At 40.6% G+C, this 14,734-nt stretch overlaps 1 protein-coding gene across 1 annotated transcript in view; it reads right to left on the reverse strand.

Moving 5' to 3' along the window:
* Positions 1-14,734, reverse strand: part of SYNE2 (spectrin repeat containing nuclear envelope protein 2) — a 174,126-nt gene that overhangs the window by 40,560 nt on the left and 118,832 nt on the right. Inside the window, exons 85-95 of the mRNA XM_058860814.1 lie at positions 14,090-14,266; positions 12,750-12,905; positions 11,244-11,393; positions 8,744-8,920; positions 7,431-7,564; positions 6,778-6,982; positions 4,605-4,784; positions 3,106-3,231; positions 2,482-2,636; positions 1,984-2,131; positions 1,163-1,257 (exon numbers count right to left, since the gene is read on the reverse strand). Coding sequence (XP_058716797.1) covers positions 1,163-1,257; positions 1,984-2,131; positions 2,482-2,636; positions 3,106-3,231; positions 4,605-4,784; positions 6,778-6,982; positions 7,431-7,564; positions 8,744-8,920; positions 11,244-11,393; positions 12,750-12,905; positions 14,090-14,266 — 1,703 coding nt within the window. The remainder of the gene's footprint in view (positions 1-1,162; positions 1,258-1,983; positions 2,132-2,481; positions 2,637-3,105; positions 3,232-4,604; positions 4,785-6,777; positions 6,983-7,430; positions 7,565-8,743; positions 8,921-11,243; positions 11,394-12,749; positions 12,906-14,089; positions 14,267-14,734) is intronic.

Consider the following 14,734-nt stretch of genomic DNA (forward strand, 5'->3'; position numbering starts at 1 on the left):
TTGTTTTCCAATTATAATACCCGACAATGCAAGAAAGCTCTTTGCAGCCCTAAGCTCAGCCCTGCTCTCTGTATTCCACCTTTTAAACAATCCAAATAACCTTTTACATGATAGCAAAAAGGGTAAGGCAAGTCCATCTTGCAATTGTGGCATAGCAACATACATAGTACAGTAATCAGACACTACAAACACTTCTCTGAAGAACAAAAAGGTCAGTCCAAGTGAGACAAGGTCACTGATTACACTGCAAAATTGATCTGCACAGTGGAAAATTGTGCAGTTATTGAACGCATTTAAACAGTTATTTTGTCCTCTTCTTCAACATGGTCAGATGATCCAGCAGATCTGGCTGACTGACTAAGGCAACCCCATTCTGCTTCTCTGCAGGAGGCCATCATCCTTGATTCACTGTTATACAAACCCCCACTTTTCTGTGGGTAGTTCCCAACACAAAAATGCAGCAGCTCAGCTTAGTTCAGCCCTGCCTTCCCTGGCAGTTTTAAGCAAAGCTATGGATTTTATACTGGCATGTCTGAGGGGAGCACACACAGTCCTGCCAAGCCTCTGGAAGCAGCAAGATCAGGCAGAGAGGGAAATGTGTTCACCCCAAACACCTGAGGCAGCTGAACCTCTGCTCACAAACATTACCTGCTGTTTCTCACGCTACATTGATTAAGAGAAAGGTGTAAGATCATACTGATAAAAAACAGGCTTAGGTACCATATGTTTGGGGTTTCGTGGCCAGTGACTCAATACCCTGCCATGTGTGCCAGGAGCAGTGTGGATAGTCCACACCTCTGCACTCTGAGAAGCAGAAAGCTCCAAAAAGAGGGAGAAGATCCTTCATATGCAGCATCCTCATTATGGTCTGTGGGCAGGCAGCTTCTCAGCCACAGGTACACAACAAAAGACTCCTGTTGAGGAGCAATTATTTTTGTTTTCAGCCCAGCCTGTTACTATCCCAAATGCAGTCTGGCCAGTTTCTTTCTCACTGCACCTCCTCATGCTTTTGCAAAATGTGACAGGTGATCATTCAAAGAATGGACCCAGCTAAGAATTTGGGTTTATGTCCTCATAAGAGCCACGATTCAATACCAATTCCAAGAAAGACAGCATATTCACTAAATGACTAAGATCTTAAGGATAAAACCAAATAAAGTACCTTTTCTCTGCTTCTCCAGATTCCAAGGAGAGTAGAACTTTTTCTATGATAGAATTAAATATCTGCTGATTTATGGAAATCTCAGTCTGCAGCATCTGAAAATACCAAGAGAACAAGTTTTAACTATTCAGTGAACAAGGTTTGCTATGAGAGCTGCTTCTGCTCCTCTAGAGGGGCAGCATTTATTTAACTGTAAATGCTGAAAACTCTATTATTTTCAATTGCTAGTGTCAAATGCACCCTAGGAATCCACAGTTTTTGGATACCAGGAGGAATCTGCACATATGTGACAGCAGACCTCACCATGAGCTGGATGATACATATCTGAAACCTGAAGTTTTTTGACTGTTTCTCTGTAACAAATAGGAACTGTTCAGGAAAATACCAGCGAAAACAGATTTCCACTAAAATCTAGTAACTGGTCAAACCAGAAATATGCTGTGAAAATACTATTTTAAATGCATTTATTCCAGAAACATAAGATTGCTGCCAGGTCTCCAGCAAACTATCCAGTTAGTTGCCACAGGCTCCAGTGTTTTGGGGCAGGCAGACAAATACACCTCAGGGCTGGAGAAATCTAGGACTTCCATGACACAGCACTTGAAGATGCACTCCTTAAGGTCTGATCCTTGCAAAAAGGGATCTGCCCCTTTGGAAAAGGATTTTCACGTTTTAGAGATTTTATCTTAACAGGCATTTAAAGTGTGAAATGCAGTGTAAAATCCTGCCCAGATCTAATTTCAAAAGGCATACCATTTTCTAATGATTTCCCCCGTCTTCATCATTCAAGATGCTGCTTCCATTTTTAGAGTTAGCTTTACCTCATATACTCTCTGTTGCTCCTGCAGCTCTTCAAAGTGTCCTGGAATATCTGTTTTTAAGGCTTCTTTCATTTTTTCTAGGAATTTCATCCACTTTTCACATTTCTGAAAGAATTTCTTCTCATCATTTTGTGTTCCCTCAAGCATACTGTAAAACAAAATGAATAACCAGAAACTTCTGTTGGTGGATGCTTTTTCTGGGTATGTTACAGGTGCTCAAAATGTGGTTAATAAAATTAACTTAGTGGGGGCTTCACTTGGCACTTTTCTCCCTTCTTCTCCTATGAACATCCAGGTTTTTGCTTCAAGTGACTTAGAATATAAACAGCCACTGAAAAAATCAAGTAAACTGAAAGAGCAGAATTCCACCTGGCAAGCCCCTGAGAAAGCTGAGAACAGACTGAAAGATGTCCCATGCTTTAACTTGGCTTTCATTTTAATCACAGCAAAAGGAATTGTTACTAGTGATTTTTTGTTGTTGTTGTTTGCATTTCAGACCTGCAACATTCCAGAGCAGCTGCTGTTTTCTGACTCCACTGCCGAGTCAGGCTCTGCATTTTCTTCAGGGTGAAGTCACTGAGTGGCAGCTTTATGCTTGCTTCATTCAAACTCTCTATGCTTGGAGCAAGTGCAGCAAGCTCCAGTGTCTGATTCTGGAAGTAAAGAAAAAATAAACTATTGCAAAAAAGTACTGCTTTTTTTCAAAGAAGTATAGAAGCTTATTCTCTCCACAACTTGAATACACCAAACATTTCTGTGTTAACTTCAAAAAATACAGGGGGAAAAAAATTACTAACTCTTTTACACAGGGCTCACTTTTCCAACAGTACTGAACAGATATTCAAGTATCTGGTACATTGAAGGAACAGAGTACCTCCAGAGCAAAGCTGGGGAAAAAGATCTTCCATCAGCCCCAAATCTGGGTGATTTTTCCTCCTTTCCATGCAGGCATTTGGCCTGAAATGCAGATCTAGGGTTTCTAAACTTTAATTGCAGCTTTTTGTGTTTTGACTGAATTATAGTTACTCTGATGGAAGTGCTGCAACTATGACATTTAGGAAACAATCTTGAAGTGAGCAAGAGCTGAGCAGTATCTTTTTGTATTTGGGAATGCAAACATACCATGAGCAATTCTGAGTTGTCTCCTTCCCCTAGACAGAGGCTATCAAAGGTGTCTGTGCAATTCTTGACACGACCCTCCAGCATTTCCAGGCAGTTGTTGAAATCCTCCAGTTGTAAAAGATTGAACTGGCGTGAATAAATTTACATTAGTTATTATTTATTACACTTATTCAGTATACAAAAAGGAGCAATAAGCAAAATTATCAGGAAAACAGTTACTAAACTTAAATTCTAATGTATTTATAACTCTCTATTGAATTTTTTTCAACTGGAAAAGGGGAAAATTTAACCCAAAGCAGAGAGCAAGAAACAGAATCTCAAAATTCTGAGACAGCTGTAACTATGTGAAAGGAATAGGGGTTTCTTTCATAGCTTTGTGCTATTAAATTCATTGTGAAATTGGAAACTCAAAACTCAGATTATCAGATTGGGGAAACTTGTGAAAATGAGCTTCCTTTGAGGTACACACAAAGCCTGCACCCACAACCAAAGCTGTGCAGCTAACATGAGCTCTGATGTTTCTCATGAGAAATCAGTAGGGCAGGAATTCAACTTTCCTTTAGCAAAACAGCACTGGGAAAGCTTTTACTTTCTTTCCAGAATTAAACTCCACATCTCTGAGAGCACTTACACAACAACAGTTTTCTAAGGGATGAATGGCAAAAACTGGTATGTGGAGAGAGATTGCTGTGGTAATACTACAGGGTTATGTAGTAACCTAGAGAAAATGACTACCCAGAAATGCATTTCTTCATGCAGCGAGAAGTTCACAGGGATTATAAGAAACTTGTTATCTTCACAAAGATTTCTGGCTTGCAGCCATTAACTGTGCTGGTAGATGGATCATAAATAGAGCTGGCTTCAAATGTCTTGATTTTAAAACAGAACAATTCACTGAAACATGACTTTTTCCATGGGAACAGACTAATTCTACATCAGTAAATGTCCAGCAGTACATTTGCTTGGAGGCTTTCTTAGAAAGAACTGTGCAGAGGAGAAGTCAATCCTCCACTACTCTGAGCAGATCTCCTGGATCCAGGTCTCTTCCCTACTTGGCCTGAACAGGAACGTCAGTCTGGTCCTCAGAATGACATCAAATGGGCACAGTTTTCCATCTGAAGTTCACTACATGAACCATTCCCAAGGAAAACTGAAGCCCTTTTTTTTTTTTTTCGAAGCAGAGCTGAGGAAGTTTACAACTACTTCAATGTTCAAAAAAATAAAAATACATTTCCTAATCTTTGATCATCTGAGGGTCCTGGGGATAACAGGCCCACTGACAAAGACTGTTAGAGCAACACAAGCAGGTAAGGGTGAAATCCTTCACCTATCCTCTGGCTTCATGTGTTATTTCTTTAATCATCCTGCTGAGTGTCACTTAATTGCAATTTCAGTTCAAGAACTATAGTGCTCTAATGAGGAATGTGGCTCACATAGGACTCTAGTGAAGAAGTTACCCCACACTGACAGCTAATTTAATATTTAAAAAAAAAAACAACCTGAAGTTCATCCAACTTCCTCTGCAACATCTTTTCCAAATAGGTTGCTCTCTGGAATGGCTGCAGCTTCTCCAGCAGAATGGCTTCAGCAGCTGTCCCAGCCTGCTGCTTTATCCTGTCAGCCTGCAAATAAATCTGGGTTCGGCATCCTGCGATGTTCTGAAGGCCATGCTGTAAATTCTGATGGAAGAAGGGGAAAAAAAAAAGTCAGTAAAAGAATCAGATCATCATTCATGTGCCACTTCCATTTGGTATCTTTTGTTGCTGTAACTAAACTCTTTTTGTTGATCCCATCTGGGAGCCAAGCTCAGCTATGGTGAAAGCTTCAGTCTTTCACTTGGAGGATAAAGGGAGCTGCATCCATTGAGTGAAGTGCTGGGAAAGGCACAGTTCAAAGTTCATGGAACACCAGTAGCTTCAGGCAGCGGGATATGGCTGCTCCAGAGGAAATCAGGGAGCGAAATGGGAATATCCCTCTCTACAAGATGTGTGTACATGAGAAGATGGAGGAACCAGCCCATGCTGCAGATCAGGAATGCTATTTAGTTACAACCATAGCAGTACTTTGGATCCCTCAGTGACTGAAGACTATGGGTTTGGTTTTATTTGTTCCCCTTTACCAAGAAAGATGCTATAAAATTAATTATAAAAATTAATTAATAAAAATTAATTATAAAATTATACTCTAAAGGCAGTACAAAAACAAAGGGAGTAATTTTAGACTCATTCAATGTACTTTATTTTTTCTTTTTGTTTTGATGAGTGAAATTTACTTTTAGCCATGAAACCCCCTGAAATTTGCCCCATGTATTGTCTCTTCTGAGAATAATGAGCAAAGTCTTCTGATCAATAGCAAAGAACACACACATTTCCCTAAAAAGAAAAATGGTCCTTGCTTCCTGACCCCTTTTGTTTGAAAGGATCATATTATAAAATACCACTCCAGCCATTTAATAAATAACCCAAGAAATTTTGATTTCTTATTCTCTATATAGGAATTTATTTTTATTTTTTGTGGTGACAAAAAATCCATAAAACCATAATCTTTCCTAATATATAGAGAGGAAAAGATTAGAGAGATTAAAATACATTTTTGTTATGGACATGTATATTCAACTACACGTAACTCATATGCCATTTCACCGATCCCACTGATCTTTTAATGCACCACTTAAAAAAACCCACAAGGAATTCCTTGTGTTCTAGCCACACACACCAGGACAGGATCTGCAGTGCTAATGGAATTCAGGTGGCCCTGCCTTGCTCAGTAGGTGTAATACTCTTCACAAAAATTTCCAGAAAAGCCAATTCCTTTTTACTGACATATTGGTGAATTTCTGTCACAGCCATTAGTAGATCAGAAGAAAGTAAAAGTACTCTGGTCTATGCTTTGCTGCCATCAATTTTTCTGACAAAGAAAGATAAACATGAGTTCTCTTCCCTTTAATGTAAAGTTTCTTATTTAAAGCCACATGCAAAATGGAATACTCTGGACTTCTTCCAATTTGTGGCTAGAGATTCATAAAGCTTGATGAATCACTGCTCTGTCCTGACATAAGGATTATTATATTTCTTTATTGCATCTGAAGGAACCAAAAATGTCAGAACCTAATGACAGCTTTGCTGCCTAAAGAGTCCAATGCACCGCGTGCTTTCAGCATGATATCTCATTTGCCTAAAGTCAAAAGCATTTAGAATAATCTAATGAGCTCAGGAATCTGTGAACTCATCACACCAGACCAAAACACAGTACCAAATCCAATTAAAAACAATTTTCAGGCTGTGGAAGAGCTCAGGATGATCCTGTGCTCAGGAAAACTGCTCTTTTTTCCCTCACCTATTGCTCTAGTAGATATTATCCCTCCTCCCAAGCAATGCCTCATAAGGTAAATAATTTTTCTTTCACTGATTCCTTCCAACACAGGCCTGGTTTTTGTGTAGAGCAGAAAGGGGCAGAGATGGAATATGACTCCCTTCTGCTCTCTTCTTACCATACGCTAACTTTAGTTTGGTCTCTGGTCAAAGTGCTTAAAGGAAATACAAAGGTGCCTGTTCATGGAAGAAACCCACAGATTTTATCTTTTCCACTGACTGGATTGTTGGCATTATTTTGCCTTGTTTCTCAAAAAATAAATCTTGGTTTGTACCAGGCAGCAGAAACTTATTAATGTACCTTCATCTCCTGTATCCTCTGCTCCAGGGTTTCTATTGTGTTCTCCTCAGGCACATGAGCATCCAAGAGCTGAGTGCACTGCTGGCTGTACTGCTGTAACTTGGCTGCTGTCTCAGTGCACAAAGCATCAAAGGGCTCCCAGAGCTGCAGAGCTGCCTGTGCTGCCCGCAGCTGATCTGTGATGTCTTCATTTACTGCGTTCCACCTGCCAAAATATCAAAAGATTAAGAGTGTTTTCCTAGTAGGCTCTCCTGCAGAATACAATTTGGCACTGGATTCCTGTGGGAGTTGCTCTGCGTCCACACCCATATTCCTGAAATCCATTTTGTGCTGTGGGACTCATCACACGAAAAGCATGCAGGTAAAAGGTACAAGTTCCCCATCCCTGGAAGTGTTCAGGGATGGATGGGGCTTGGAGAAACCTGGTCTGGTGGAATATGTCCCTTTTCATGGCAGAGGGGTTGAAACTGGATGATGTTTAAAGTCCCTTCCAACCCAAACCCTACCGTGATTCTGTGATTCTACTCCTCACACAGATGCCCTTAGATAGCTGAGATAGTATAGATTCGAAAATCTGACAGATGTTTGAGTCCTGGCTCAACAGCTTGGGTGTTTTAAATGTTAATAACTGGGGTGTGATTTTGCAGGCTTACCTAGTGTGTGCCTCTGTGCACTTCTGGTCAATAATCTCTGCAAAGGAGGGGGAGCAGTTCTTCTTCAGGTTACTGGCAGCAGCCTGGAGCTTGGCCCAACTTTCTTCACTGTTCTCTGATTCGTCTTGAAGAGCCTGCAGAATGGATTATTGCAATTAATTGTGGGGGATAAATGACCTAAGTGTAACTTCCTCTATAGATTGGTAGGGCTAGGGCAGCAATAATGCCATACTTTAGCAGATTAAAATGTTTGCAGAAAATATAACACCTGTTCCTAGAAATTAGGAAGCTAAAAGAGGTGAAATGGTGGAAGTTAAAAAAAAATAAAAAATCACTCAAGAGACCTATTTAAAACTGAGATAATTTATTGGCTGTTAAAGAAAAAGCTCATTTAGCAAACCCACACTCCTGAACTGAATAAAGGACTTTGCTAGAAACCAAAAATGCTTTCATTTTAAGCCACTGTTTCTACTGGCAGTAAAGCTGGCTTGACACCTCCTGTCCTCAGCTGCAAGTTCCCCCTCCTGATACAGGCAATTACAGCGTATCTGTGACTGCTACAGGTTAAAAGTAAACAGGGTGACTGAAGGGAGGTGAGAAGCTGCCCAGTTCCTTTTATTTATAATATGAGCCCAGGTGAGGGTGAAAAACACTTGTGCAGGGTTTACTGCCAATAGTCCCATACCCAGCATTCACAGCCTCAGTTCGTCCTGCACTGCTTCTGATACAATTGAAAAAAAAACCAAATCAGGCCTTATTTACAGGAAAACAGGGAGTGCTTGCACAGCCTTCCAACACTCATTTAAAGCCAGGAAAGAGGATTTTAGCCAGAGCTGTGAAATGCCCAGACCCAGGGCCAGCCTGACTGCCTACTCCAGATGCTCCACTTGGACTCTGTAACAGCCAAGCAGAGCAGCAGGAGGATCCAGAGCATTTATGTCTGGCATTCTGACTTCTTCAGAGGCTGTGCAGGAGACTCCAGCTCTCTGGAGGGTAACAGGATAGTTGGACTGGTGCTGGAGCAAGCAGAAATGCCAGGCTCAGCATTGATACAAGGTGCAAGGGAGCATGAGCACTCAGTGAGCTTTTTTCTTAAACCTTGGTACCTAAATGGCACTCAAGTTGTACTTATGCACTACATAAAATAAGAAGTCCAAGTGCCTCTGGAGATAAAAAAATAATAGCAATATCGCACTAATTTCAGTGTTAATATAATAAAGAAAAGTTGTTCAGATAATGTTTTTGGTCTTTTTTTCAGTGGAGTTTGTTTGCCTAAAGGCATAGAAGAAAGTACAGAAACAAGACAACTTTACCTGGAGAGTTTTGACCTGTTTTTTCAAAGCTTCCAATGAAGTTTCTTCCCTGGAAGGTTTGCACTGGTCTATGCAGTACAAATATCTTGTTGTCATCAAGCTGACTTCTGCATAAATTTCATCATATGCTCTCCACTGCTCCAGTACTGACTCCATTGAGGCCTTTAGCTGTGCAACCTGCAGACAAACCATTTTTGTTATTATTTCTTGGGTAGTCCTGACATATAAATCACCTTTAAATTGGCTTAGACATCAATCCATGACAATCCACATGAATTTGCCAAGTTGAAGTATTTTACTACTTGGTAAGGAATTGTGCAGGCTTCAAAAAAAGCAGTAAACCATACCTAGAGTGAAGAATAAGAATTTGCTGGAAATTAAAATTTCACTGGAGTTCAAGGTAGCACTATTCTACCAGAACACCCCAGGAAGTACTGAAATAATAAACTGCTTACTCCTTTCTGCCAAAATCAACCTGAAGTGGAAGGAAGTTGAAAGCCTTAATCTTCTTAGGAAGCAGATAGGTTGATCCAGAGATCAAGTTTCCTTTCAAGGACAATTTGAACAGAAATTGGTTTGCATGGAAGAAGCCACTATTGCAATATTCTGAGAGCTGTCACCCCTCTTATGCCGTTGTGCTCTAATAATGCAGGCCCACCTGGATCCCAGGCTAGCAAGTCCAGGATTTTCATTCAAAATTAAATGATGGATATCCCCTTTATTTTCTGTCTCTTTCATTATTACAGTTGTCTAATCTGTAAGGGGCAGGCATGGCTTCCATTTGCCACAGGCTCCTAGACATTGCAAACACAAAAATGCAGTCCTCCTTCAGCTATTTTTATCCTTCTGCTTCAGGGAAGTACATAAAGCATGTCCTGGGTTAGATAAAACATTCACCTAGTTCAGTACCTATTTTCAGTCATGCTTGGAGAAAAGCATGAAAACCAGGCAGACAACCAACCATGTCTCCATGAGACCTGACAAAAGCCAGATGCCAGATTTCGGTTCTGACTATGCAGCCACACAATGGAAGATGAAAAAAACGTCCACACCGTAGTTCACCCTAAATAGACTGCACAGATCATTTCATCCCAGTATCCTAGTTTCAGGCACACACAGGCTGGTGGATTAATCATCCCTATTCTCTTTTGAGTCATGGTACAGGTGGGAGGAATCTCTAATTGCTTTTTGTAGCCTGTAGCTAATTACTGCCCACACAAGGAAGATGGAAAGACATAGTTCCCGAGAAATGTCTCTGAGCCACAGACTCACGGTCTTGAGCTCAACCTACGGACAGTTTAATCAAGATATTACATCTCCTTAGCCCTGTATTAGAAATCTCTGCCTGGCTCTGATGTGAGCAGTCACCCGTGGGAAGGAACCTGCCCTTGCTGTTTCACTGCACACACAGACAGCTCAGCTCCAAGAACATCCTGTAGTTTGCAAGTTCGGTAGTTAAGTCATAAAATTCCTAAAATTAACATGACCCATGATGACTGCATGAAGAAAAAAAAGCACCAGGCTGTCAATCCTGCAAATTTCTCTCCCCAGCTATACACCAGAAGGAAAAACTTTCATCATGTACATAGACATAAATTTCCCTGCTTTCTGGTAACAAACAATTGCATCCCTTCTGCTGAAACCTAAACCAAGAAGCAGCAATACTGGATTGACACCTCATGTGGAAGAGTTCAAGCAAAAGGGTTCAGATTTCACAAAGTTCTGAGGAAAAAAGGCAAGGAATTCTTAATAAAAATGGTAAAGCAATCTTAACTAGAAACACAACCACTCCATCATGTATAATTCTCTACAGTACATGGTTATTTATTATCACAATTTCAATCTGTAAATGTACTCATTATTATCTCTTCTGAACCTATCAATTACATCCACATAAAAAAACCATCAGATCCAATTATAATGATATTATGACTATAAATATAAACTGCTGGGGAGTCAGTTTGCATGGGAAACCAATCTGCCAGACTCTCCTTGGAGCAACTGGAAATGACAAAGGATTTGAGGATGGCAAAAGCCACCCTGGTGTGTGGATGAAAGAGTAACTGGGAGGTGGAAAAGCTGCAGTAAGAACAGGGCCAGAGTAGGCAGCTTCCACCAATTGCACTACAGGGGAGAAAGAGCAGGGTATGAAAGAGATCAAGTAAGAGAGTTTAAGGTTTTAATTTTCAGATTGACATAAAAGTAGCAGTGCTCTTTATTTTCTTAAACTGCAGATGGGGATCTGTTCCTCCTCCCTTTGTACTCAAACTGCTTCAATATCAGACAAATTTTTCTCTCTCAACTTTGGAAATACGTTAATTTACTTTACAGTAAAGACTTAAAACTAAATTCTTAGGAAGGTAAAGAGTATTCAAATTCCTTGAATACTTTTCATCTTTTTTGTACCAGCTCCTGCCATCCCATGAAGATTGATTCTGATCACCACACTGGTGATCAGAAAATGCAGTGGAGGAAACCTGAACACAAGCAAGGCTTTTACCTGGTTTACAATGCTGTCCTTCATTTCACACAGCTCAGCTATCCTGAGAGACTGAGCTTCTGGGGCTTGTTCTGCACTACCATTCGAAGCCAAACTTTCTTTGAGCTCATCAAGAGCTTTGGATTTAGCCGTGAGTTGATTTTCTAGCTCCTAAAAAATAGGAAAAAAAAGATAAATAAGATCTTTTAATGAGACCATAGAAAAAAATTTCTGCGTGAGTAGCTTAGATAAACATTCCTTCTTTAAAACAAATTTTGTGCAATTCTTCAGTCATGCAAAGGTAAGACAGGAACTGGTTTTGCAGTGGGCGAATCCCTGACATCCTAACAACGTGTGGAAAGTTATTTTCAGTGTGTCCCTTTACTCAGAGAGACTCCCATGGCAGAAATTCCAGTGAGATCAACTCCAGTGAAATTAAGTGAGAACAACCTCCAATGAATGGAGATATCTGGGAGAAGAACTTCTCCAGCACAGCCAGCAAGATTTTAAGAATCTTGACACACTGGGTAAAGCTCAGCAGGGAGTTCTCCACAATGTGAGGAACTATCCATACCCACAACGGGCCACAACATTTCCCTATAATGCTACACTTAAAGCCATGACTGTTTTTCACCTCTCACTGACCATCCCCAAAACATTTTTAAATTTGGATCTTATTTTTATTGACCAAATAAATTTCAATGAAACATTTTAGCCACCTGCATCCTAGCACTGTGTGTTGCTCTGAGCAGGTGAGTGTATAGCCCAAGCTACCCTTGTACCCTTCTTCCATTCTGGCCCCTCCACACATTTCAGAGATGCAAGTAACTCAGTGTGTAACAGAGCACTCCAGACAATAAAAGCAGCCTACTACAAGAGAGATGTAACCATGGCAATGAAAGAACAAATATTCCATGTTAAGAAATAGAGAGGGAACACTGTACTGAATGAAAACAGGAGACTGTCAGAGTAACAGGAACCAATTATTAGCTGGCTGCCACCTGTATTAATTTTGAGGGATCTGATGCCTAGAAAAACATAACAAAGAACACCCAGATCCTTGAGGCTGCTGCAGAGAGACTACACTACAATCTAGGGCAGATGTAGAGAGGGTTTCTATTTTTCCAAATGGGACTGAGTAGTTTCCATTACACTTCCATCACAGAGCTCTTCAAACTAATGGAATTCATAACTTCCATGGCTGTGCTGAACTGAGAACTACTTCTATTGGAAGTATCTCAGAATACAATATTGCTGCACAGCACTCCAAATACCATGAAGCAACAGCAGATGCATCTTCAATTGGTGGAAAAAAATCACAGAATAGCCACTCACATTGAAAGTGGCTCTGGCTCTTTATCACCTGAATGCAACATGATTTAATTAAAATGACATTGGAGAATTCTTCTGGGAAACAGCAACTTCCTTTATATTTCTTTCTGTTAAAATCTGTGCAGTTCCTTCAGCAAAGTGTGCTAAATAGGGCTTTTACATTATTTTTTTCATATCACTCATGTCATGCTTTACCTTGCAATCATCTAAGGTGTTCTGTGCAGAGATCAGACTTGCTGGGGTCTGTAAGGATCTCAGTCGATCACTCTGAGCTTCCAGCCAGTTGTACAGAGTCTGGGCTTTGTTCTCATTCTCAGTAATATCCTCCAAAATGTGTTCCAGGTCTTGGATCTGAAAGTTACAGAACTGTTTTAACTTACTTAAACCTACAGGTGGGCAGAAACAGGGCTTTACCTTCCATGACAAAATTTGAGATGATGAAATTTATACTGAAAATACTCTTTAGAGAAATATTTTGAAAGGAAAACCTCAAAGGTTTCACAGGTTCTTTATGATCCAACCTTAGCCTTTGGAAGAAACAAGCCAGTGTGTGTTCTGGAGCTGGGAGACCTGACAAGTTGGGAGACCCTGGGCTATGTGGACACGTTCATTCATATGGGAGTCTGAAAATCTCATTCTCACTAAAACCCACCAACAAAAAGAAAGGGACCTCAAGTTTCCTATCTTCAGTATTGGCCCTGAGGATCCATTAGATCCTGGAATGGAATTTCATAAATATGGTTAGAGAAGATAACCTTTTCCCCAACAAAACTGAAATTGCATCACGGAAATTTTCAATTGTATGGGAAATGAAATTTCTACTTAAAAATGTTTCTGGAAGACTTTCTGAACTAAAAAATATTGGCAATTTTCCATCTGACCAGAAGTCTTTGAATCTGGATTCAGAAAGGGCAGCTTCTCCCAAAGCTAAAAATTGAGACACAAAGATGAAAGAGAAATGTGTTGGTAGAGAGATTCATTCCAGCAGCCTCATGGTTGCATTTTGGGATTCTAAGATTCCCCATGTCCTTTCCTATCATGAGTCACACCAGCTTTTCTGGGCATTGGGGCACATAACAGCAGCATCTAATTCTGGATGCATGGATTATTTCTAGCCTCACTAGAACAGAATAATTCTGAGGCATTGCCTGAAACAGATTTTCTCCAGAGAAGCAAGATTATGTGCCAATAGGAAAATTCTGCTTCTAGACTGACTATCAGCTGCTGACCTTCAAAGCACTCCATTGGGAAAGAATATTCAATAACTGCAGGAGGAGGGCACTGACACAGAGTAACCCATTTCCAGCGACCCAGGAGGGCTGGAGCAGGGCTGGGAACTGATCCCTGCTGTGCCTTGTCCAAGAGGCTCCATCTGAACGTGGCTGTCAACACTACTTTCTTTATAACTGCTGTTTTCACAAATCCGACTGCTACAACAGGAAAACTGCTGGTAGCTTAATATATCCCTAATACAGAGCAGTGGCACAGGCAAAATCAGAGCTCTAAGAGAGAAAGCCATGGGGACTCAATCCAACCTTTCTGTTGAGGGATGCCTGCAGGCGGTGCCACCGCAGGTTCATCTCGCCCAGGCACTCAGCAAACTCTGTCCTTTCGTAGCGCTTGCTCTCCACGTCACAGGTGCTCATCTGCAGCAGGGACTGGTTAACAAAATCTACCATCCACTGCTTAAAGTTCATTTCCATCATGTACTCCTGCAGGGGAAAAGAGAGAAAGAACAAAAATGTAAACATCAGTTTCATAGTTTTAATCTGCTCAGTTCCAATGATGCTTCAAGGTGTGGCAATGGAACGTTGACGGCTTTGTTTGAATTATGACCAAAAATGTTTTTCTGAAAGAGAACCTGTCTGTAGGAATAATTCTCAAATTTTTCCATTCTGTATTTCTGTAGCTGTTTTCATTCATGAAATGTCTGCAGAAAATCTCTATCATTATGTGGGCAGTTCAAGGTAAAAACAGACTAGTGATGGAGCAGGGAATAAAACCCAGAAGTACCAGATCCCGTACTTGATCCACTGGACAAAACCATCACACTGGGCCCAGATTAGGCTAAGACCAAGGCTTTCCCACACTCCTGCAACTCACAGGCAAATGCAGCAATAGCTTCTACTCCTTTTAACAAAATATCTGGTACCAGAATAGAATATCAGAGAGGAAAAAAT

This window comes from Poecile atricapillus, chromosome 1 (assembly GCF_030490865.1).
Source record: "Poecile atricapillus isolate bPoeAtr1 chromosome 1, bPoeAtr1.hap1, whole genome shotgun sequence".
NCBI classification, from domain to species: domain Eukaryota; kingdom Metazoa; phylum Chordata; class Aves; order Passeriformes; family Paridae; genus Poecile; species Poecile atricapillus.